The sequence below is a fragment of the Oryctolagus cuniculus genome, chromosome 12 (genome assembly GCF_964237555.1).
Source record: "Oryctolagus cuniculus chromosome 12, mOryCun1.1, whole genome shotgun sequence".
Lineage (NCBI taxonomy): Eukaryota > Metazoa > Chordata > Mammalia > Lagomorpha > Leporidae > Oryctolagus > Oryctolagus cuniculus.
Window position 1 is genome coordinate 63,619,103 of NC_091443.1, and position 24,693 is coordinate 63,643,795.

The 24,693-nt window shown below is 58.6% G+C and overlaps 1 protein-coding gene across 5 annotated transcripts; it reads left to right on the forward strand.

Moving 5' to 3' along the window:
• Positions 1 to 234: 234 nt before the first annotated feature.
• Positions 235 to 23,568, forward strand: BAHD1 (bromo adjacent homology domain containing 1). Of its 5 annotated transcripts, none has more exons than XM_017348141.3 (7): positions 235 to 380; positions 15,184 to 16,623; positions 18,544 to 18,926; positions 19,834 to 19,993; positions 20,346 to 20,422; positions 20,908 to 21,008; positions 21,426 to 23,568. In XM_017348141.3, exons 2-7 carry the CDS (start codon positions 15,198 to 15,200, stop codon positions 21,613 to 21,615), a joined length of 2,337 nt encoding a protein of 778 aa, XP_017203630.1. In that variant the 5' UTR covers positions 235 to 380; positions 15,184 to 15,197; the 3' UTR covers positions 21,616 to 23,568. The 5 variants fall into 5 exon arrangements, with proteins under 5 accessions (XP_017203630.1, XP_051678469.1, XP_051678468.1 ...); XM_051822509.2 differs by lacking the exon at positions 235 to 380 and adding an exon at positions 1,315 to 1,682 and having other exon boundaries at positions 20,917 to 21,008; XM_051822508.2 differs by lacking the exon at positions 235 to 380 and adding an exon at positions 1,316 to 1,682 and having other exon boundaries at positions 18,547 to 18,926.
• The last annotated feature ends 1,125 nt before the right edge of the window (positions 23,569 to 24,693 follow it).

Below are 24,693 nucleotides of genomic sequence, written 5' to 3' on the forward strand. Positions count from 1 at the left end.
ACAGCCCGGAGACTTGATGCTGCCCTTTCTGCTGCTGCTCCTTTTACCTCCCGAAGCGCCCCTCCTCCCCGCCCTCCACCCCCCTCCTCTGCGAATTGGGAATGAGGCTTTGTTCAGGGTTGGACTCAGCATATCTCAAGCCCCTACTGTGTGCACATCCAGGGCTTGTTGAAAGTGAAGTTCTAGGCGGGCTCTGGCGTTCCAAGGCGTTCAAGGCGGTTTCTTCCCGCACCTCATAGGGACCTCCCACTCCTCGGTGTGACCTCAGCCTGCTGTGCCCACCCACCCCGCTGACCTCGCGAGCGTGCTCGGGCTTGGAAAGGCACGTCTGTGGGTGTGAGAGACAGAGTCACAGCACTCGGTGACTAGAGGGAAGCCAGGTAAGTGTCTGCACTTGGTCCCATCCTGGCTTGGGGACGCGAGGGAGGGCGTCCAGCCACGCCTGTCATGCTGCCCGCCCCCTTCCCCCAGCCCTCGAGAGCTCGGATGTTCCCCGCGGTGGTGGGAGAGGGTGTGTGGGTGTCAAGGACTCCCAGCCCAGCCTCTGCTGTCAGCTGGAAATGGATGAGGGTTCCACACTCAGCTTCTGGAGAGGGTGAATTAGGCGCTGGGGTTGGGGGTGGTAGGTGAAGGGCAGAGAGAGGAAAGAGATGCGGGTGAGGGGTTACCGAGCCAGGACCGACCTTGCTGGAAAGGAGACGTGGCAGACTGGGAAGTCGGAGAGATGAGGCAAGGGCGGGAGGGGCTTCTCAGCAGTCGGGGCCCTTTCGTGGGAGTCTGGGGCCCTTTCTGCAGGAAAGGGGGTGATTCTCGCCCGGTCTTCCCGCAGCTTTGCCCTGGGGGCAGCAGCCTCTGGCGAGGGTGGGGTGTCCCTCGGCCCGCAGTCCTCTCCAGTGGTGCTCGCGGAGAAGGCTACGGGGGTAAAGGAGATGTGGAGGGGTGACGGCCAGGGCGGGGGCGAGATAAGATTTCTCCGGGGAGGGGGGAGTGTAGCAGCTGCGAGATTGGGGCTCCAGGGTCGGGTCACCATGGGATACGGGCTCAGGCGCTGCAGACATAGAGAAAATCCAAGAAGCCGGCGAAGAAAATCACCCCCCGCCACCACCCTTGGCACCGTACCCCTCCCCCCAGGCCCCACCACTCCCCGCACCGCCTCCCCCGGCCGCCTCGTGCTGCCCCCTGCGTTGGGACGACCGACCCACGGCTCTGATTGGTCGGAGATCGGGAGGGGGAGCCGAGGGCCGGATTGGCTGGCGGGGCCAGCGCAGGGCGGGGCGGCTGATTGGCGGAGCTGGCCGAGGGGCGCGCTGCTGATTGGCTGGGGACGAGGAAGCAGGAAGGAGGGCGGCGGAGGCTCCGCTCTCGGGGAGTTTGTGGGGGAACCGCGAGCGGCGTAGCGGATCCCGGAGCCCGGCCCCCGCCGCCCGCCCGTCCGGCCGCCTGCCCCGCCCGTCCGGCCCCCGCCGCCCGCCCGCCCCGGCCAGGCGCGCCCGCCCCCCCGACGGCCCCGCCCGGCCGCGGCCCCCGCTCCGCCCGCCCGGCCCCGGCCCCCAGGAGGAGGCGCTGACGCAGCAGCGTGGAGCCCGGGAATTGAGCGCCCCCGGGGGGTTCCAGCCGCCGGATTCCAGCCCGGCCGGGGCCTGCGGGCGCCCAGAGCCGAGCCGTCCGCGCCGCTTGTCCCGGTGAGCGAGGGGCTGGGGTCGAGGAGGGGGAAGGGGCAGGCGGGCGGGAGCGAGCGGTGAAGGCGGACGAGGGAAGGAGAGAGGACCGGCCGCCCGTCAGCGCGCCCCGCCGAGCGCGCCGCGCCGCCGCCCCCGCCAGCCCGGGAAGGGACGGACGGACGGACGACGCGAAGCAGGTGCGGCCGCCCGCCCGCCCGCTCGCGCCGCCTCCTTCCCCCGGGTCCGGCGCCGCGGTCCCGCCATCGGGGAGCGCGGCGCGCCTCGAGGTGACAGCCCCCAGGGGCCGCCCGCCCCGCAGGCCGGGGGCGGGGTGGGTGGCGGCCGCAGGGTGGCAGGTCGGCCGGGCGGCGGCGGCGCGGGCGTCCCGGGCTGCGGAGGGCGGGAGGACGCCGGTCGTTTCCTCGCCGCGGCGGAGCCGGCTCGCCTGCGAGTGCGCGGGCGGCGAGGCCCCCGCCGCGCCCCCTCCCCCATCGCGGTCCCCGAGGCAAGGGGCCGCGGCCGGGGGCGGCGCCGCGGGATCGCCCGCTCGGGGTGGGGGGCGCCCTCCCGCGCTGGGAGCTGACCTGTTATTGCTGGGTGGGGGGGCGGGGGCAGGGGATGGGGGTCGTACCGGGCGGGGGGGCGGTAGTGTAGACCAGATCCGATCGGGCCAGGAGGAAGGGAGGCGCCGAAGACGGAAGGGGACCGGTTCGAAAAGCGAGTGTGGGCCGCGGGAGGCCCGGCGGGGACGGTGCGGGGCGGCGGCCGAGTCCGAGGTGGGGCGGGGGGGATCGAAGTTGTCAGACCGCCTCCAAGTGACAGCAGGACCCCGTGCTTGCGGCCGGGCCTGGTGCTGCACTGCCCGCGTCGCCTCGTCTCCTCCTGGGCCGGGGGCCGGGTCAGGTCGGCCCGAGGGGCCCTCTCCGCAGTGAAGCGCCGGACAAAGGCGGCGCCCGAGCGGGCGCAGGTGGTGGCGTCGGGGAGGGGAGCGGGTCCGAGGCACCCACCCCGCGGGGCGGGCGACGAGGCCGGACTCTGCCCCGGGGACTGCGGGGGCCAGGGCGCCCGCCGGGAGGAGCTGCGGCACTGGCTCAGCGCTCCTGCCGACGATGGCCTCGAGGCTCTGGGCAGAGTGGGGTCGGCTCGGCCAGGGCGGAGGGGCAGGGGCGGTGCGCGTGCCAAGCGCTCTGGCCGGTGGCGGACCCAGTGACTGGGCTCTCCTCGAGGTGACAGTCCGGTGACCCGCGTTGCGCCTGCCCCAGTGAGGGTTTTCAGCAAACAGAGGCGCCTGTGGGCAGAGGTTTAACCCCATCCGGGACATCTCCTAGTCACCCATTGTGGATAATTCAAGAGGGCAGAAGACTGCTTGAGCTGGGACTGGCAGCCACCCCCTGCAGCTGCTCCAGCAACCCCTGCACTCCATCCTTTAGCACTTTTCTTTAGGCAAGAAGGCACCCACATGGGAAATGAGGAGCCAAGTTTATAAATCCAGGGGGGAATTTCACGATTAAATTTGAAAGGTTTTGCCCCTTTTTTGGTGCCACCTGAGATGTTCTTCCCCACGCTCCTCACCCTTGGGTCTTCACAGTAGGGATAAATGGGCCCCAGAGGAAGCCCGTGTCTTGGAGTGACACCACCTGCTTCATTCAGCTGGAGGATACTGGGGAGCCCCAGGCTTAAGCTGTGAGCGCCTCTGACCTGTTTCCTCCTTTGTAAACACGCTTGTAGAGCACCTGTGGTCCCACATCTGAAGGAAGACAGGGTCACAGAGACAGGGATGCTTAGCTGTTCGGAATGTGCACTGGGGCGGACTCTGGGCTCAAGCCCCACCTTAGGTAGGGTTGGTTAGGAGCTGCCCTCAACTCTGGGTGGCTTCAGTCCTGCCTGGCAACCTTGCCACAAGGGGTTTGTGAGCATGGAGTCAATTCACGGCCACCCACCCTCCTCCCCAGGAGGTGTCGACCCCAGCCTGGGTGGGGTTGAGGCTTGTAGGAAGGGAAGGTGTTTTCTCGTGCAGACAGTGGTTCTGAGAGAATCTGATTGTGTGTCTACAACCCAAAGAACAACGAAGGATCTCAAGGGCTTCAAGCCTTCTGGAGGGCTACATGGTATGTGGCTTGTTCTGGTGGCACTCAGAAAGGGGTGCCCTGGTCTGGCTGTGGGAATAAGAGAGGAGTTGCCAAAATACCATTGCCCTCCCTGCCGGGGCCCTTACCTGGCCAGCCAGAGCCAGCCTCTCGTGGGTGGGTTTGCTCTGGAGAATGTAGCTAGTGGAGAGGCTTTCCGGCTACTTTGCTGTCCTCCTTTCTGGCCCGGTGTTAGGAGCCAGTCATCACAGCCTCCTCCTCCCTCCTCCCTCCTGGCTTATCAACCGTTCTTCCTGGGTCACTCCCCCACCAGCAGACTTGCAGTGGCTTCCCTGGGCTCTTCCCTGGCAGTGCCATGCCTGTTCTGGCAGCATCTTTGCTCCTGCCACTCCCCGCCGACCCCTCCTCTCCTCCCACTCGAATCCCACTTGTGGTCTTGCCGCCGCTCGGGCTCGCGCAGTCGTCTGCCTCCGAGCCTGTGGCCCCGAATCTTCTAATGTGGCGTCTTGAGTGGTTTTGCATGTTGGAAGTTTCTTAGGGACAGGGACAATGGGAGTGTTGACTGTTCCAGTGTTCTCCTGTAGTCCTGTGCACAGTCGTTTCTACTGAATGAATAAATGCTGCTGGTCACTGAGGGAAACTCTTGTTGGGGGGGCTTCTCCAGAAACACTCAGGAGGAGGTCCTTGGGGGTGTCCCACCTTGTCTGAGAGGCGCATGCATGAGGCATGTCTGGAGTGCTCCCACATGGGACGGTAGCTGCTGCTTCTGAACTTCTGCTGAAGAGTCTGTCCTGTGGATTGCTCACGTGACACCGTGTAAGCACAAATGGGAAAAGGGCTGTAATCCTGATTTCCGGTCACCCCAGTAGACCATCCTCTCTACGGGGCCTTGCTGTTCTTATGCAATTTTCCTTGTTGTCCATGCTAAATGAATCCATATGTTTTATCTCTTCCCAATCCGGGTGTAAATGAGGGAGAAGACATGACTCTGGGAACAGAAAAGTCCTTCTGGGTTTAGCCCTTGAACTGGACTTTCTGGTTTTGGAGGAGGTCCTTACAGGGGCATGGCTGACAGGGAGGCTCCCTCAGCCCCACGCGAGCGCTGTCAGGAAAGCTTGGATCTTCTGGAACTTCCAACCCTGGATCGTGGTGGAAGTGGTACAATCGATTGGTAACTGGTTTGCCTCCAGACAGGGAGAAGGTAGACTCTGCATCCGTTCCCTTTCCCCCCAAACCTCCCTTTTGTGCCCCAGTTTGATGATTAATGGACCAGCATTTCACTTCCAAGCGGGAAGGCCACCCCTCACAGTTGCCATGGCAATGCAGACCGCTCCCCCGTCAATTAAAAAAAAAATCCCTACTACTCTTCTTCAGTAGCTGGAGGAAAGCTACCTCAGAATGCGCCTCCTGGGCTGCTCAGGCTGCTTCCGTTGTGTGTCCTAAAACGCAGGCTCCCTCTCTTCCTGAGGATTGCCTGAGTTTCCTCACCCGGAGAAAACCATGGCCCTCCAGAGCCAGCAGCTCCTGCCCTTGTATTCATCCGCAGTGCACATTAAAAACCTGTCTTTTCCTGTTGGGTTAAAACAGGTGCCCTCACACCCTCCGCTGTGTCGCGGTGTAAGGCTGGGAACATTTGACGTCCGCTAAGGAAGCTTCGGTAAACCTGGAAGGGTCTGAGCCTCCTTGGCTTGCCTGCTTCGCTTTGGGAGTTCCGTGGGGAGTTGCCGGTGATTTCTTTTCATTCTTCCCCACTTCTCTGTCCCAGCGTCAAGGAGGATTTGTGTGTTTTCATTTTATCTGTTCTCACTCCTCTTGGCCTTGCTCTGGCAACATCTGGCCTCAGAGCCCAGTCACAAGGTGAATCATTAAGGAAGGGAACGAACCTTAAGGAAAAACCAACCTCTGGAATCGAGAAGTAGGGTGTGTGGAACTAAGGCCGCAGCCAAGCTGCTGGAGTTTATGGAGCATTATACGAACAGCCCCGACATTAAAGGGCCTCCTTTTTATGAATGGGTTGTGAAGAATGTAAATAAAGCAGCATCTCTCAATGGGGCAGCATTTTACATATGCAGTACTACCCCAGCCCAAGTATTTATGGGAATTTGCTAGCACAGTCTGGCAAGGCTCACTTCCTTTGTGAACTTGCCATTGTGCTGGGGACTTTACAGGGACCAGAAGAGCACGAAGACGAGCCTCAGCACCTCCCGCTCTGCAGGCCTCCCAGCCTTGACTTGATGGCTCCTGATGATGAGACGCATAGGCCCCCTGCGGCTGGCGGCTGGGGTCCCCTCAGGCTGCATAGGACAGGGCCTGGGGAGGTCCTGGATGATGAAATCCTGCCTGGTTTTATGGGAGGCACCTAACTGGAGTAAAATGGACTGGTTTGAATTTCAGCTCCTTTATGTTTCCCCTGCCCACCTCCTGGTACTGCCACTAATGAGCAGTAAAAAGGCTAAAAAGGAGGAGGAAGAAGCCCAGCAGTGAGGCTGCGGACGCCTGCTAGGGCCAGGCACCCCCCTTCCCAGGGAGCAGCTGCCCAGCCCCTGGTGTCCTGCCCCAGGGCACTTGGTCTACAAACTGGGAACCAGAGTGGCTTTGGTGAGCAGGCCTCAGGCTGCTGTCACCTCTGGGACTCTGTGTGTCCTTGGGGAAACCCCTGCAAAGATGACTGTTAACCCAACTCAGGGTCTGCCACACACAAACCCAGCGCTGTCTCTTAGACACTGCGTTTGTCTCCATCTCGCTCTGTGAGCTGGAGCCCGGCCACGTTACCTGGGTGAGAAAGCGACAAGAGATTTTCTTAGTTAAGAGTATTGGGGACTAGCCAAGAACTTGGGTCCCAATCTTTTTTCTGGAGGGCTTGGAGAGGAGAAATGGCATTGACCTCTGGGGCATCTTTCGGCCTTGCTTGTGAGCCCGGGGCCTCACCTACAGCCGTGTTCAGTGCTCCTACTTTGATTTTGTCCCCAGTGCCTTTTTTGGGATTCCAGCCTTCACTGATGCTGCTTTTTCAGTTTTCCTACCCACAAAGGAAGGGGTGGCCCACACCTGGACCTTTCTCTAACTGTAGCTACCTGTCTGTGAAACGTTTGGGGATAATTCAGTGTGTTAATCTCACTCCTGTGGGGCCAGGTGGTTTCAAGGTGAATCTTGGTATTTAGCAGATCTGGGTAGAAATAATGCTAAAGGTCTTGTTAGGGTGCTGCTGGCTGATAGGGGCGCCTGACAAGCACACCAGAAAGAAGGGTGTTGTTCTAGTTTCCCCCTTGGTCAGGAGAGGTGTCTCCTGCTCCCACAATTTGGACAGGAAGTAGAGAGGAATTCTACATGAGATGGTCTTCAGATAAAACACTTGGGTTCATTTGTCCCAAAGAAAGGAGGCCTTTGCATATTAATATGGCTGTTTGTAACCCCGGACCAATTTTCAGTCTCTGGCAGTCAGGCTGGGGGGAGGGGCTTTCACCTGAGTGCTGTGGAGTGTGTGTAGAGGGCTGGGAGGGGGTACGTTTGTAGCTTCCTTTTCCAGGTTTTACTGTAAAACCAGGCCATACGGCTTTGAAGCCTTCACTCCTTTCCGGGATAGAAGATAGGGTTGTTTCAGAAGTGCATGTAAGAATTTTTGGAGGAACTTTGAACAAAGTTTTCTGTAGAAATTTTTTTTTAAAGAATTATTTATTTATTTGAAAAGCAAAGTTTACTGAGAGACCTTCCATGCGCTGGAAAATCCAGGTGGCTGCAATGGCCAGAGCTAGGCTGATCCAAAGCCAGGAGCCTCATCCTGGACTCCCACATGGGTGCAGAGGCCGGAGCACTTGGGCCACCTTCTGCTGCCTTCCCAGGCGCATTAGCAGGGAGCTGGACTGGAAGTGGAGTAGCTGGGACATGAACCAGCACCTGTATAGGATGCCAGCCCTGCAGGTGGTGGCTTCACCCACTGTGCAACAGTGCTGGCCCCAGAAACAGATTTTCAAATGCTGTTTACAAGGGCAGCTAATTGGTGCATTGGTTAAGTTGGCAGTTGAGACAGCTGCATCCCATATCAGAGTGCCTGGTTCAAGTCTCCGCTCCTTTTCTGATGCCAGCTTCATATTAATATGTGCCTGGGAGGCAGCAGATGTTGGCTCACATACTTGGGCCCTGCCTCCCATGAGGAAGACCCAGATGGAGTTATAGACTCCTGGCTTTGGCCTAGCCTAGCTGTGCCTATGGTGGGCATTTGGGGAGTGAACCAACAGATGGGAACACACATGCTCACCTTCTCACTCTCTTTCTCTTCATTTTATTTCTTTTCTTTTAGATTTATTTATTTGAAAGGCAGTGACAGAGAAAGAGAGAGAGCTACCATCTGTGGGTTCACTCCCCAGATGACTCTAATGACTTACCTGGAACTCCACCCAGGTCTGCCAACTTCCGCTGCTTTTTCCAGGTGCATTAGCAGGGAGCTGGATTGTACTTGAATTGATGCCCAAAGGGGATGCCAGCCTCACAGATATGGGCTTAACCCTCTGTGCCATAATGCCAGCCCCTTCTCCATTTCTGTCATTCTCATATTCCCTGTCTCTGTGCCTTTCAAATAAAATAAAAGTGAATAAAGATCTTAGAAAAATGATTATGTTCCCTGGTCAACCACAGATGCCGTTTAATGGGAGTACATTTTTAGTTCCTGTGTGGTGAAAATTCAGGAAAACTGGTAATGTGATGTGATGCCAGTAATGCGGACGATCAGATGTGCACATTGTCGCAACTGCTGCTTCGTGACCCAGCAGCCTGCCCAGATGCCCTAGACAGAGGCAGTGTGGTGCAGCGCCAGCGTGGGCTTTGAGACCTGGACACCCGCCTCTGTCCACCCTCCCACACAGGCCAATGTAGCTTGTTCTTTTGGCTCTTTGTTCCTGTTTGCTCTGTGGGATGAGGTGGTAACAACCCCGGCATAGGGCTGCTCTGAGGATAGCAAGATGGGGAGTGTGATGTGCGCGGGGAGTGCTTGGCAGACTCTGGCCACAGGTAGAGCAGAAGCCCCTGGCGAATGCAGAACTCCCTGCTCCACACACTTAGGGGACTTGGAGACCAGGAGGGCTGCCTCTGATTTCACGTTAATATCTGTGGCTTCTTCGCATGCCTTGTGCCTTGTACTGCACTCGCAGGCTTGCTGGTTTGCAGGTAGCCAGTGGAACGTTTTTCCAAGGTAGCCGGGCAGATTAAGAGAGAGAAGGGAGAGGGTGGCAGCATACGTGCTGTAGAGAGACCCGTCCCCTAACCCCACTGGACTTTGGTTGTCAGCAGAGAGGACCAGTGGGGCCGTTAGCCTCTAGTGTAGAAGTGTTACGTGGGGAGGGGACTTGTGGAAAACCAGATCTTTATTCATTCAACAAGCTGTGGTGAGCCCTGGGGGCCTGGGGGTGGGATGTGGTGGTAAGGACAGCAGAGCCCACCTGTCCCCATAGAGCTTGCATCCTGTTTGGGGTGGCAGAGTAGGTTATGTAGGTGAGAGAGGTGGGGACAGGGACGGGGTGTTTCCTGATGGGTTCCCCTTGTGATCCTCCTGCCGGCAGAGTGCTGGGAATGCCTGGTCTTGGATCTTGTTCTTTGGGGCTGTCTCACTCCCTTTAGTAGGGAGGCTGGGGGCAGAGCTCCCGCCTGGACGTGGCTGGAGGTGGTGCTTCCAGGCTTGGAAAGCCATCTTGGAAATCTGTCACTGGCTCCTGGGTTGTCCTGCTGGTTGAACCAACACGGATCCTTTGGTGCCTCTAAATGGGTGCCCAGAGCTGGCTGGTGAGCTATAGACATTTTTTGAGGGATGATGCATCCATTGCACAAGGTTTCTCCCTGGCTCTGCTCAGGGCCTGTTGCTCTGAGCTTTGGGTGCCCAGGCCCCATTTCTGTTTTATTTTCCCCACATTGATAACTGCCCAGACTAAATTGGTTTCTTGGTGCAGGCTTGCTTCTGGCCCAGCCAGGGCAATGTGGCACCCAGGTGGGAGGGCCTGAGGGAGCTATAGCCTGGAGCTTCCATGCCCTTCAGCTTGGAGGACTCCCTGGTGTAGCCAAAATGGGTGAGTCTGGGGAAAGTTGCGTATTTGTCTCCTGCCTCAAGATTGCAGCTTTTGTCTGTTGCCCCTTCTGCATCCCAGTGTTACAAAATGAATCTGTGCTGCCCTCCCTCTTGGGCCTTTGTTTCCACAGTGCACCTGGCACGAAATAGGCCCTTCAGTAAGCTGTGAATGGAGGCTCAGCTCACGCGTGTGCCCTTTGAGGAGCTGCCTTGGAGCAGGAGCTCCCAGCAAAGCCCAGCACTGCCTCCCGGCTCCTAACACGCTGTCTTGTCTATCTGCTGCCCGACTGCGCTCCAGGTTCTTAGTCTTTCCTGTGTGTCCCTAGCACTTAGCCTGGTACATATAGGGGAAAAGGAAAAAGAATGAGCTTGTATTGTGCACCTGGTGTATACCAGAAGCTCTGTTAGACACTTTGCACACATTCTTAATTAACTTAAACTTCACAGCTACTTTATTGTGTAGACAAGGAAACCAAGGCTCAGAGTTCAAGCCCTCGATAAAGCCCACTTAGGATTAGCAGCCCTGGCACAAAGTGGCTTCCAGCCCCTTGTGGGTCTCATTTTTAACATGTGGGACCCTGGCAGGGGGCCAGCAAACAATGACAGACTTGGTAAGGTCACAAGAAATTCCATGTGCTTGGGGGAATGAGCAGCGAGTGCTCTGGCTTAGCAGGGGTCAGTACCTGCAGATACGGGCATGTCTCTTGTGCGCAGGTGTGCTAGGAAGAAGCTAGGGGAAGGCAGGTGGCCGAAAGCAGGAACACATGCCTTTAAGAAAAAAGCCTTAATTTTATCCTACACGTGAATACCTTCTAATTTGTCAAGGTAAACTAACTTACTTTCTTACTTTCTCTCTCTTTCTTCCTTTCTTCCTTTCTTCCTCTCTTTCTTTTAAAGATTTAGTTATTTGAAAGAGTTACAGAGAGAGGGAGAGAGCATGATCTTCTGTCGGTTGGTATAGTGCCTGCTTCGTGCCCTGGTGCTTCAAGGGTCCCAGCCTGGCTGCAGGTGAAGTGAGTGCCTGCAGCACGGAGGGCTGCCTGGGCATCAGGAGGCAGGGCTGTCTCTCCTGGGGTTGGCGCTGAGACTTGACCTCGTGGTGGAGGCCTGCACTGAAGCCTCAGTGAGGTGGCGGGAGCAGGTGGAACACGTGCGGTGCTCCTGACCCCAGCGCCCAGGGCTAGCCCTTCCCTTGGCATCTGAGGAACTTGGCCTTGCTGTAGAGCTGTGTGGTTTTTTTTGACAGCCCAGAGCTGCTGTTGGGGTCTGTTGGGATACAGTTTCTGCTCCTGTCCTCTTGCTGTGTTTCAGGCTTAGCCCTCCTCAATTCCCCCTGTCCCCCAAGAGCTGCACGGTCATCTGTCTTTGGGCTGGATGCTTAGGGACTGGTCGGTGGAGTAGTAGCAGAGGCGAGTTGGGGTGTGGTTCCCTGGGCGGCGGCAGGAGCAAGCTGGTTTCCCAGCCCTGCTGCCCTGGGCTCCTGTGTGTGGAAAGGCTGCCGGCCCTGTCTGGAGGCAGGAGGGCCTTTGGCCTGCCCGGTTCCTGCTCTGTGCCAGGCTCCTGCACGGGGCTGTCGTCCCGCTGCCGTGCGGAAGGAAGGGTTTTGGCACAGCTGTTTTAGAGGAGGAGTTTAGCAAGCTGCTCCGTGGGGACAGGGCCAGCACAGGCGTCCCGGGGTTCAGTTCGGAAGACAGCCATGTCTACCTGCTTTGTCACCCCTCTGTTTCTCTAAGAGGTAACATCAACACATTTGCCTAAAAGGGAGAAAGGGAGCTTGCCTTGTGCTCTTGCCCCTTCTCTGCCAGAAGTTTCCAAAAACTCAGTGCTCCTGAGAAGTGTTACTGCTTGCAGGGGAGGGGCGGTTATCCCAAGAGGAAGGCCGTGCTTAACCCTGCTTCAGTTGTGTGGCTTTAGCTATAACTGGAGGGAGGTGACTTGGGGTCATACTCCTCCTGGCCCTCACCCAGGTAACTGCCTGCTCTACCCTTTCCTGAGACACCCCCCTACACTGCTCCCACTAAAAATAAACCAGAAAAGCAAAATTTAAAGTGCAGTGGGGAATGGAGGATTCTGAAAAGGCCCAGCAAGGTGGGGGATGTGGGCAGTGGCTACGCTGAGGGCCTCCTCCCCCCCACCCCCGGAGGCGGCCTCCGTTCTCAGGAGTGATCTGTGCTGTGACTTGCCCATCAGGCCCCTGCCCCCACTGGCCTTCAGTGCCTGTTGCCCACGGCCCTCCAGGCTCTGACCTCTCTTGCTTGAGCCTTCAGCTGGGTGCACAGCACCTTGGGTGACCTCTGCCCAGCTGGGGGTTGGGGGTACATGTGTACTGTGCCGTTGTAGCTGGAGGGCAAATGACAGGGCACCCTTCCCTTTTGCCCCTGGGAGACAGCTGGCTTCTCCCAGCCCAGGGCCAGGACTCTTCACCTGGCCCGATGTCCCCCTCAACCTGGAGATTTGCCCCTGGGGTGGAGGCCTGTTTGCCAACTCTGGAGTGTATTTTCGGGGTTTTGGGTTCGACCCATGGCTCTCCGGGTCTTTTGCCCACAGGCCCAGCAGCCAGAGTGTTTCATGCCAGCTAGTCAGGGCTGGGGACAGTCAGACTGGTTTTCCCCAGTGGGAGTTTGTCTGACACTGTCCAGGTGAGAGGTAACCTGCCCTGGGGAGTCCCTCCTAGGAAGCTTCTCCTCAGGGGGCCTGGACTACCTGCCCAGGAGGACACTGCTTCCCAGAGAGGAGGGTGGTGCTGCGAGAAGCCAGCACGCCTTGTCCCTTGGCAGTGGCAGACAGTTCCTGGTTGAGCCAGTGTGCAGGTGGGAGGGTGTCCGTACTGCAGGAGGATCGGCACGGCTGGGGTAGTACCAAGCCGCTGCTTCCCTGGGCTCTTTCTCCTCCAGCCGACCCGCTGCCCCCCTCCCCCACCCGGCCCCACCCCAGGGAACCTCCGCGGCCAGAGTTCCCACACGCGCTTCAAAGCATGACTCACACATGCTCTGCTCAGGTTGGTGTGCAGCAGGGGGAGGCAGCAGGGACCCGGCCTCTCCTCAGGCCGGGAGTAGTGAGCGACCACGTCACTGCCTGACACTACGTGAGAGCTGGGAGTTGTTTGTCCTGTGCTCTGAAGGCCTCGGGCGTTTTTAGCAGGTGACAGGGGATTTGGAAGATTCAAGAGAGGTTCACAGAGGCTCTTGGCTTGATTTGGAAATGTCCACCCCCTGGGGCCGTGGGTGTCTCCTAGGGACTGGAGAGCTGACTGGGAGGTAAAAGAGCGAGACATTTGTGAAAGTGCAAGTGTACAGCCAAGGCTCTGCCTCTGCTTCCCGCCATCGTCCCGGGATCCCGGGCAGCCTTCGCCCCCGCTGAGAGCGCCTCCCCATGCCAGGCCTCACGGCTCCCTGGGCTCGCTCTCTTTCCTGTCGGCCCCCTCCTTGCTCTGCACTTGGTGTTCACATCCTCAAAGGCCAAAAGCCCAGGTGACCTCAGCCTTGGCGTCCAGCCATTCTCAGGCCCAACCAGTCTGGTAACTTGGGGCCTGTTGAGGGGCTTCAGCCCCCGCTCAGCTGCTGGTCTGTTCACTCATCTTCCACCTCCCAGCCCCTGGGGGCTGGCCTGAGGCTCGCTGGCTTTCCCAGGGAGTGCAGCTGTGCAGTGGCCGCTGCTTGCTGCTGGCCCCTCCACCTTTGCACCTTTAGCCCCCGGGTACTCTGGGTTTCAGGAAGGGGCCTGTGGGTTAGAAACCACTGGGATGCTTTTGAGAAAGAAATGAGGCATTGCTGATAAGCAGGCTGGGCAGACGGGACGGGTGGACACCCTGATTAGAAGCAGGCAAGAGTCTGAGGCCGCCTAGCAGATGCCGGGGGTTTTAGGAGCTCTCGGTGCATCAGGAATGAATGGATTTGCCTGTGTGACTGACGTGCCTGGAGTCTGGGCCCTGGGCAGTGGCAAGTCCCCGCACATGGCCTGAGCGGAGCCTGGCAGGCTGCCTCCCCTTTGCAGCTTCCCTGGCCACACTGCCCTCAGCCAGTTTCTCTGAGCACTCTCTGGTGCGGCAGGTCTCCTCAGAGAGGGTTCCTGGCCACCCCAGCCCTGGCCCAAGGCCACAGGAGCCAGCTGGAAGGAACTGTATGGGAACCCTCAGGCTTGGGACTTTGAGGGTTAAATCCTGGCCCAGCAGGGACTGCTCCGAGCTCCTGGAGCTGAGTGAGTGTGAATAACAATAGCAGTGGGAAGTTAAGCTGAAAAGCCTGGGCTTGCTGGGTGGGGAGGGGTCGCAGGGGTGCTGCTGGGGGGCACGTTGTCTGGCACCTTACTTGGCAGGCCTGTGCTTTGGGTTGGGGAGTGGGTAGGAAGAGGACCCCTCAGTGGTCTCTGACCACCAACGGCCCCTCCCCACCGGCCTCTGCTGTTCTTCATTGGCCATGCCAGCTCCCAGCACACAGCCAGCTCTAGCCTCGCTGAACTGGGTCCAGCCTGCTCCGGTGTATGTTGGCCTGTTTTGCCAAGCAGAGTTAGGGGATGATGATGCATGTTGTGGGCATCCTTGGTCAGCGGCTCTGGGCTGCCTAAGACTTTCCTTGCCTGCTCCTGCCTGGCATCCTGCCTGCAAAGAGGGAGAACCAGGGAACAGGGCAGGGCTAACAGGGCAGCCCCGCTTTATCTTCTGCATTAACTCTCCTCTGATGAGTTCTTTTTCCCAACTCTCGGTGCCTGGCAGGGCTTTGGGGCTGTAGCACAGGCCCAGCGTGCAGCCCTGGGTTTCCCACACTCAGGAGCCTGCTGATGCCCTCCCCCCCACTCTGGGTTACACGTCCCTGGAGTCTGAGCCTCCATTCATTTGGCTTGGAGGGGTGGCTGAGGCCTCCCAGACTCCCGTCTTCTCCAACCCAGGCACACGGCAGGCACACCCAGGCACGGCCATCCAGCTCCATGTGCTAGGTAGGGAGTCCTCAGATGCTGCACTTCGCCTGCCCCAGAGCCCAGCAGGCAGGTTCTTCACTTGCTGCCCGTCTCCTCCTCCTGCAGCCTCTCTGGGAAGCCCAGATTCAGGGGAGGGCTGGGTAATGATCTAGCAGTGCTCATGACAGGCACTGATGGAGGGACTCCTGTCGCCCAGGCTCCCAGCCTGCCTCAGCGTCTTCAGAGCTGCCCCCTGGTAGGAGAAGACCACACAGAGCAAACAGAAAGCTGTGCCTCCATCCAGCTCCTCGGGTCCCTGACCCTGGGATCTGCATTGCTCTAGGAGCTCTCCAGGGGCTTATTTGGGCTAAAAGAGGAGGAGCAGTTCCCTGCTCAGCTGCTCCACTGGACCTTAGCACTCTAAAGGGGGGTCCTGGGGAAGCCCAGGCAGGCCAGGGGCACTCCTCATTGCCTGTCTTGTGTCCTGCAGGTGAGAGGGACTCCATGACACACACTCGGAGAAAGTCCCTTCCCATGCTGAATTCAGGCCTCCCCGGCCGCCGGGAGCCCCTGCAGATGGAAGACAGCAGCATGGAGCAGGGGGCAGAGGGTGTGGAGCCAGGTATGCCTGACAGCCCTGGGCACCTCACAGGGCGCCGCAAGAACTACCCACTGCGTAAGCGCCCACTGGTTCCTGAGAAGCCCAAGGCCTGCAAAGTGCTGCTGACCCGCCTGGAGAATGTGGCTGGTCCACGGAGTGCAGACGAGGCTGACGAGCTGCCCCCTGACCTGCCCAAGCCCCCCAGCCCGGCCCCATCCAGCGAGGACACCAGCCTTGCCCAGCCCCGAAAGCGGCGCCTGGCCTCCCTCAATGCAGAGGCCCTCAATAACCTGCTGCTGGAGCGAGAGGACACTGGCAGCTTGGCAGGCACCCGCCGCAGTCGGGGAGACCCCCAGCGCAGCCGGGACCGCGACCGGGCCGCTGGCGCCTGGCCTTCCTCCAAGAAGCGGCCCCGGCTTGGAGACCTTGGGGAAGGCAATCGGGACCTGTCCCCAGAGCCAGCTCCAGATGAAGGTGCCCGTAGAGATGGAGACCCAGCACCCAAGAGACTGGCTAGCTTGAATGCAGCGGCCTTCCTGAAGCTGAGCCAGGAGCGCGAGCTGCCCCTGCGGCCACCTCGGGCCCACACAGAAGCGGATGGGCGCTCGACCGAGCTCCCGGCACCCAAGGCGCCAAGGCCAAAGTGGGCCAAGATCAATGGCAAGAACTATCCCAAGGCCAGACAGGGGGCTGGCTCTGGGGAGGCTGCAGGCCCACCGGGCTGGCAGGGACACCCTGATGAGCCAGGGCCAACTGCCACTCCTCGTGAGCCATCCAGCCAGCCACCTTACCAGCCCCTGAGTAAGGCTCTGGAGAACCCCTTGGGGCTGCGCCCACACCTGCCCCTGCTGATGGGTGGGCAGGCAGCTCTGAAACCGGAGCCTGGGCGCCCAGGTGAGGAGTCACCTGCCCCCAAGCAGGAACTGCATCAGCCCTCTTTTCCTGCCCCTCAGCTGTCCCCGCTGCCAATGCCTGGCAACTCTGCCGACTACAGTGGCCTGTGTGCTGGGCCTGAGCTCACCACACTGGGCAGCTTCTACCTGTACTGTGGCCAAGAAGGGCTGCAGTGTGGTGGCTACTCCGCATGCCCCATGCTCCCCGAGGGCAAGCTGTCCCCAGTGGCTGCCCCTAACGAGGGGCTGCTCTTGGCCCCAGGCTCAGTGCCCTCAGGCACCCCTTTCCAGCACCCTGCCTGGGGTCCTTCTCGCTACTGCTCCAGCGAGGACACAGGGATGAGCGGCTACAGCATCTGCGGAGTGTTGCCCCTGTCTCTCACCCACATTGGCACTACCTGTGGCGGCTGCCCCTACAAAATGCCTTTTGCAGCAGGTAAGCCTTCCTGGGAATGGGGAGCCTCTGAAACATGGCGTCCAGGGTGGGCTGTGGTTCTGGGCAGGGGCTTGGTTTCTAGCCACTACTACAAGCCAGAGAGCTTTGAGAAGGGAGGGCTTGCCTGTGGAAATTTCCTGGGGAGTGGCAGCCTCGAAGTGGCCGAGAGAGCAGGAGGGCCTCGCCGCCTGCCTCGCTGAGATACCTGTCTGGACTCTGAGTCACAGCTTACACACTGATTGGGGCTTTGACCAGGTTGTCCCGTGACCCTACGGCCCTCCTCAAGGAAAGCTAGAATTCCTTAGTTTGCAGAAGCCCAAACCTTCTGCGTGCCTACTGGGCTCAGCCTTCACAGGGAGGTTGGTAGGTAGTGCCGGTGGCAGCTTCGCCTTAATGTACAGGCCTGAGAGGTGCAGTGCCCAGACCCAGCATCTTTTTTTCTTTTCTTTTCTTTTTTTTTTTTTTTTGAAAGACAGTTAAAAAGAAAATGTCCCCTCCATTTGTTCACTCCCTGAGTGGCTGCAACAGCCAGGGCTTGGCCAGGCCAAAGCCAGGAGCCAGGAGCTTCTTACGGGTCTCCACATGGGTGTAGGGGCCCAGGAACTTGGGCCATCCTCCGCTGCTTTCTCAGGCCATAGCAGAGAGCTGGATTGGAAGTGGAGCAGCCGGGACCCCAGCCAGCACCCGTATGGGATACCAGCACTGCAGGTTACAGCTTAACCCTCTCACCACAGAGGTGGCCCCATTTTTTTTCTTTTTTTAAACACTGGCATCCTCTTACTTGGTGTGGACAGGGTGGGCGTGTCCTCAGTAAGAACAAGCAGAGTTTCCTGGCATGGGTAGGGTGGTGTCTGAGGTGAGAGGCTCCCACTCCAGCTGATGAGACACCCTAGACCTGTAGTGGGGACCCTCACCTGGCTCCTAGGTGGGAGTGAGAGGATCTGCTCCATCCTGGCCAGCAGCTCTGCCCTGCTGTGGGGTGTGGGGGGTTGGTGGTGAGTGCTGGGCCTTCCCAGAGCTGCCCCTCCCCCCATTCCCTCTTCTCATAGGGGTCTATAAAACAACTTTATAGACCACTTGGCTCTCGCCAGACTGGTTGTTTCAGGTTCTAGTGTGAGTTGGAGCTTTCAAGAAATGAGAACAGGCTGCTGCTTGGGCTTTTCCTTCTCTCTTGTACCAATCCCAAGTGTAGACCCCTCCCCTTGCCCTAACAATAGGGACACCAGCAAACACCATGCGGGCTGCTCTGAGTGCTTTGTGTACGGAGGCCGCGTGGCATGTAATTGAGCACAGACTCTGGAGCCAGACTGCCCGGAGTGAAATGTTCTCCCCCACTTCCTTTCCCTGTGGCCACAGGGCACGGCAGTGCCTGCTGTGTGTCTCAGTTTCCGTCCCGTCCCCGTGGAGTGGGGTGATGGTACCTGCCTCACCGGGTTGTTGTAAGCATGAAATGAGCTCATGTGTTCACAAGGAAAACAGCCGGGGACGCCGTGTGATGTGCATAACTACTGCTTAGATTGCACTGAGGGGCACAGTCACTTGCCTGAGGTCACGCCGCGATTAAAGGGCAGGTGTAGGATTCATGTTCTGGGCCACCTGACTCCGAAACCCATGCTCTCGCGGTGTGCAAGCATTAGAGCCGTTTAAGTTGGAGCCAGAGGAGCTGTTCCTACTGGATCTCCTCCTTTCACGCTGGAAGGGGAGATGCAGATGTCTGCTAGCCAATTGCCAAGGTCAAGAAATATCCCTGCCTGCTTTGAGCAGTTTCTCTGGCAACCCCCCATAAGGCTGCTTTCCCCACCTGCCCTCCCGGCATCTTTGGGACTCTCTTAGGATTAACACCGCGGCAGGCTGTAGGGGCAAAAGGGCGAGGGGTTACTGCTGACCTTCCTGCCCTGACCTACTCTCTCCTTGTCCCAGAAGGCTGCAGGTCCCTGGGCCAGTTGGAATTTCCTCTCCCAGAAGCTGGCCACCCAGCCTCACCCGCCCACCCCCTCCTGGGATGCCCGGTACCCAGTGTGCCACCTGCAGCGGAGCCTGTCCCCCATCTTCAGACACCCACCTCGGAGCCCCAGACAGTAGCCCGTGCATGCCCGCAGAGCGCCAAGCCTCCCAGTGGTTCCAAGTCAGGTCTGCGCACAGGCTCGGGCTGCAGGCACACCGCAAGGAGCAAGGCTGCCCGCAGGCCCAGCCACCCGAAGCAGCCGCGTGTCCAGCGTCCCCGTCCACGCCGCCGCCGCCGCCGCCGCACTAACGGCTGGGTGCCCGTTGGGGCTGCCTGTGAGAAGGCTGTCTATGTCCTGGTGAGTGCTAGCTCTTGGCTGATTGGGAAAGGGAGGGGGTGGCAGTAGGGAACAGCACTTGGCACAGGTGGGTCCTAGGAGTCCCTAGCCCCAGCTAGTCTGAGATGACAAGGGGATCCAGTTCACCTGTATCCCAGAAGCCAGTCATGGTAGCCTAGCCCCCCCCCCCCCCAAGCCTCTGCTGCCCCTGTGCTGGACTCCCCTGGGGAGGTGGGGGTGCATCTCTCTGACTCACGGCAGCCAGCTGAGTATCTTCAGCTCTCACCCCTGCCTGTTCCTTCCATGCTGGATTTTCAAAGTAGAGGATTTCATGGAGGTTTAATGGATATGTGGGTATAGGGATGTTGGGATGGGCAGAAAAATTGGTGATCCAGGAATGTCTAGGATGATGAAAAGAATGTCATCTGAAGTTTACTGAGCACTTCTTAGAGGCCAGAACTGAGCTAAGCACTTGGCATGCATTATCCCTTTAATCCTAACCACTACCCTATGTGGTATATGACCCAAGAGCCTATAATTATCCCCGCTTTACAGATGAGGAAACTGAGTCTAAGCAATAGATAAAATAATTTGCTCAAGGCCATGCTGCTCACAGTGGAAGTTTAAGGGTTCAAACCCAGTCTTCTCCGTCAGAGAATGTAAGCAGTTACCTCGTGTTGGGGGGTTGCTGGCTGGAGCATGGGGTCAGAGCTCAGCCCCAGAAGCCTTGGGCCACTCTCCCATCCCATTCCCATTTCTCATTCTTCTGCTATGGGAACTCCCCACCTGCTCCTGAGAGCCAGGCTTGGGGAGAGAGGTCCACGCACAGTTGGGTGACCCCTCTGAGGAAGTGCGGCCAGTGCCTCGCTCTCCGTCCTCACTGAGTGTGGCCCTGCAAGCCCACGTGTGTCATTGGTCTCTTGCCCAGGATGAGCCGGAACCAGCCATTCGAAAGAGCTACCAGGCAGTAGAGCGGCATGGAGAGACGATCCGTGTCCGTGACACTGTCCTCCTCAAATCAGGCCCTCGGAAGACATCCACACCCTACGTGGCCAAGATCTCTGCCCTCTGGGAGAATCCCGAGTCAGGTACTGCCTCATCAGGTTGGGGAAAGCACAGAGCTCAAACGGGGGCTTGACCTGGTCTGACCCCACCGTGTTCCTGGCACAGAGGGTACCTTCCTCTCAGCCGGGGAGTGTGGGCTGCCGGCCCCCAGGGCTTGGGCACCTGCCTCCCCATCTCCCCTGGCAGTGCCTGCTTCCCCTTCTTCCTCCATGCCTAACAGCTCCCAGGCTGCTGAATGCTTGGCTTGGGCCAGGGACGCAGGTGGCCTAAGCGTTGAGGCCGGACGAGGTTCTGGGGCGGGAGGCCTGCCTGCCTGCCTGCCTGAGTGACAAGGGTTGCCAGCTGTAGCCGTGACCACATTTGTTGTCCCCCCAGGAGAGCTGATGATGAGCCTCCTGTGGTATTACAGACCCGAGCACTTGCAGGGAGGCCGCAGCCCCAGCATGCATGAGGTGAGCTGCCTGGTGTGTGGGTGGGGAAGGACAGGGCACAGTCACAGTGGCCTCCAGAGAGTCTGAAGAAGGCTCTGGGATTTAGCCTCTCGCCAGCACTGCCCCAGTTTCAAGTGGAGTAACCTTTATCTTAAAAGGAAGCCCTTGCGGTGGGGTTCACGGGAATGGGGGCATGTGTCCTCCTGGCAGCAGGAAAGGGAAGGTAGAGCTGCATGCCTGGCCCCATGGCCTGGTCGGTGGCATGGTCTCCCACCCTGGGCAGGCAGCAAGGGCTGGAGTGGGAACCTGGCTACACCTGGGTAGGATGCAGGAGGTGTGCCTGGGGGTGGTGGGTGAGGCGCCCTGGGTTGCTTGGGAAGCCCCCTCCCCTGGACCACTAGAAGCAGGTCAGGTGCACAGCCCTAGCGAGGGGTAAGTCTGCCTTGGCCCTGAGAGTTTGGTGCCTTCCAGCCCCGGTAAACAACTTCCTCCTGTGTCCCCTTGAGCCTTTGCAGAATGAAGTCTTTGCATCGAGACATCAGGACCAGAACAGCGTGGCCTGCATTGAGGAGAAATGCTACGTGCTGACCTTCGCTGAGTACTGCAGGTGCGTGCGGCCCTGCGCCCTCTGACCCACCTCCCTCCTCACGCTCCCCATGGCTGGTTGGGGGCTACCTGGGATCATTCTCCCCTGGGCCTGATCTGGAACTTTGTTCCTTATGACCTGCCTCTACCATCTGGATTTGTTAAAAGAAAGAAAAACTTGTTGCCCCACTGAAGCGGAGTACTTGGAGCAGATTTGGGGGTGGGGGTGGGGGGCAATAGGACTGCTCTCTGAGGAAATCTAGGAGAACTGGCCCTGGTGGGTGTGGCTCCCCAGTGACAGAGAAGGGCTGGCTGTTGGCCGAGCAGGTGAGGCCCCTGGGGGTTGGGAGGGGACATCCCTGTGCTTTGTGAGGGGGCAGGGAATTGGTCTCCCTGCGTGTGTGGCTGCAGTAAAGAGAGCCAATGGTATGTCCCACAGGTTTTGTGCCATGGCCAAGCGCCGAGGCGAGGGCCTCCCCAGCCGGAAGACAGCACTGGTGCCCCCCTCTGCAGACTACTCCACCCCACCACATCGCACAGTGCCCGAGGACACGGACCCTGAACTGGTGTTCCTTTGCCGCCATGTCTATGACTTCCGCCATGGCCGCATCCTCAAGAACCCCCAGTAGCCTCCTTGTGCCCACAGCGGGGCTGCCCGAGGGCATGTGGGGCTCAGGGCAGGGGCACTGCTTGAAGCACAGCACTTGGTTAAGGGGCCACAGGGTCTGAGGTCCTGGCCTGTGGCTCTCTTGGGAGGGAGGGCAGGGGCCCACTTGGGTTCTGGGCCCCATGGGAGGGAATGGGAGGCCAGGGTATAAAAGAAGCATCAGAGCCCTCAGCGTGGCCCAGGGCAGCTGTCTGTGACCCCCTGGGTGGAGACTCCCCAAGAAGTAGTCTTCCCCCACTGCTTGGCTAGGCCTGAGCAGCACAGACCCAGGCAGGAGGGGCAAGGTCCTTCAGGAACTCGGCCCAACAGGCCTTTCTGTAGCCTCCCTGGGCCTCCAAGGGGCAGTGGGAGCCAGCTTTACCTCACCCACTGTGTCCTGCGGCTTCCCCGCAGCCTGGGACCAGGCTCTCCCAGATTCCAGCACAGCTCTTAGCTTATTCTTTGAGGCATAGAGGGCCAGAGGCTGGCTTCCGGAGCATGCACTCCTGCCTGGCTTTCCTCCTTTGCCCCAGCAGTAGCCACTGGTGCTGGGACACGTTGACCTGGCCTCCCCTCCTAGTCACGGGTGTGGCCCACTTGTCAGCCTCCTGTTGGCCTCCAGGAAGGTCACCCAGCAGAGTCCACTGATCAACCTGGGGTTTGTCAGGTCTGGGAGGGCAGGTGGGTGCTGGGAGAGAGGGTAGGGGGCAGGGGCAAGGAAAATTGCTACCTGATTTGTTGAAGATTTTTCCTCTTGCCTTACAATTGGAGGTTCTGGGAAACCTCTTGCAGAATTTCACACATGATTCTTCAAGCCACACCCACCGGAAATCAAACCAAAGGAGTGCTGTGGCTCCCCTGGCCCTGTCACCCCTTCCCCTAGTCTTTTGTAGATTGCACTAATTTACATCCCAGCGAGAATCAACACTGTATCAGTCCACAGACCTGCTGAGCTGCAGCCGCTCACTCTAGGAGCTAGGGATCTGCGTTTCTGTTTGTTTCTCTTGCCCAGAGGCCGCTCCTCCCCTCCTGCTGCTCCCCAGAGATCAGGAGACCCAGCCCCTTGTCTTAGCCCAGACCTGGTTATTCTCTATTTGTACCAAAGAGGAGCATGGCGGGGCAGGGGCGTGGAGTGCTGTGCGCTGGGGCCTGGCCTGCCTGCAAATCTGGGAACTTGCACGAGTGCACACCCTGGGGGCAGGAGCCTGGGCAGACGGGCACTGGGTCCTCCCCCAGGGAGGGCCGGACACAGACCCAGCAGGCTGAGGTGACCGCACTGGTGGGGCCTGCAGTGAGAGGTCAGAGGTGAATCCTGAAGGCACCCCAGCAATCCCCCAGACTCTGTCCTGTCAACCCCCCCACTGCCCCAGATGGGTTGCTCCTGATTGGTCACTGGGCTTGGGTGAAGTCTGGAGGCCGCCCAGGTGAAATCTGTGCTTGGGGAGCCTGATCCCAGACCTGAAGGGAAGGGACTGGGTCTCTGTATTGAATAAGCTGTTTGGAGGAAGGCGTCAGTCTGGGAGGGCGGAGATTGGCAGAGTGGCAGCAGGGCCTCTGCAAAGCCAGCGCGGAGCCCTTGCTGCCCAGGAGCCCGGCCTCACATGCAGGAGAGATCAAGGCCCCTCCTCCCAGGAGGCAGGGTCTGCTGCCCAGAACTTACATGCTTTTGAAATCTCTTAGATGTGGAAATATTTTTTCGAACCTGAAAATGCAGCTGGTAGAATTTGAATGGAAGCATAATCCATGTAAAATATATTTTAGTTGATATTTTGTAAAATGCACTTTTTGTGTGTGTTGATCCTGGTTTCCCAGATCTGTATTTCAGTGTTTACAAGGGAGGGAGGACCTTTCCTTACCTCCCTTTTGACAGAGATTAGAAGTACTTCTTTAAGAAAAAAATAAATTTGAGAAATTGTATTGATTTAGAAAAGGGTCATTTCCTGTGTGTCCTGTCGTCTTTCGGTGTGTGGGCTCGGAGGGACTCCCTCGCATCACTCACGGTGCAGCTGCACGGTGAAGAGCAAAGAGGGAATGGGAACTTGGAGTTGACTCGACATGGTGTGGCCATAGCCACCTGTCATGCTGTGTGAAATGCTTGGGTTGCCAGGGACCTGGGGACAGGGTCCTAAATAGTTGCTCTGTGAAGATACGGCACCTCTGGGGACTGACCAGCAGAAACTGCCAAGGCCACGGGATCGTGTGGCTGGCACTGCTTGCTTGCCAGGGAAGGTAGGGCCTCATCATGGGGCCAAAGGTCTGGACTGGCTCCCCTGGTTCAGCCCAACCCCAGACCCAAAGCCTCAGAGTTGACCGTAGTTAAGGTTGAGGTGGCTGCAGTGCCATGGGGGTGGGGGTGCTCAGGAGGCAGAATGTGATCACCCAGCCCTCTTGGTTTTGGTGAGGACACCTAGCGTGGGGGCAGGTGCATTTCCGTAGAGGTTATTAGCGACACAGCTCTCGTGAACTTGACACAGCACTGCCCTCAGTGTGCTACTCACAAGAGTCCCTTGAGATGTGTGCTGGCCTAACATTATTCTACAGACAAGAAATGTGTGGAGCTAAGTGCCTTGCCCAAGGACTCCACCAGAGTAAGCATGTCTCCCTCTCACTGCCAGCCCTGAGAGCTGCCCTCAACATATGGCCAAATTATCCAAAACCCTTAGAGATCTGCTAGTATAAAAGAAGACTTAATGGGGGGGGAGGAGGCGAATAGTGGAATGACTTCAGTGGGAAATACTCCCACCACCAGAAATCTGTTATCTGTCATGCTAATGGAAAGGAGCAGTGTGGTGAAGGCTAAACCCTGACCAACACCTGAAGCAGTAAGTGGCTGGGGGGTGCACCTGGCGTTCATCCTGCTCCAGGGAGCTGGAAGAGGCCATTGGCTCCCATTCCTTGCCCTCAGCCCTCCTGGGGCCAGGGGCCATCCCTGACCCCTCTAGCTTTGTCACCAAGCCCTGTCACTTTGTTCTTCTACTGTGGGGGCATCTTACAGTCTTTTTTTTTTTTTTTTAAGTTATTTATTGGGGCTGGCATTATGTAGAAAGTAAAGCTGCCATGC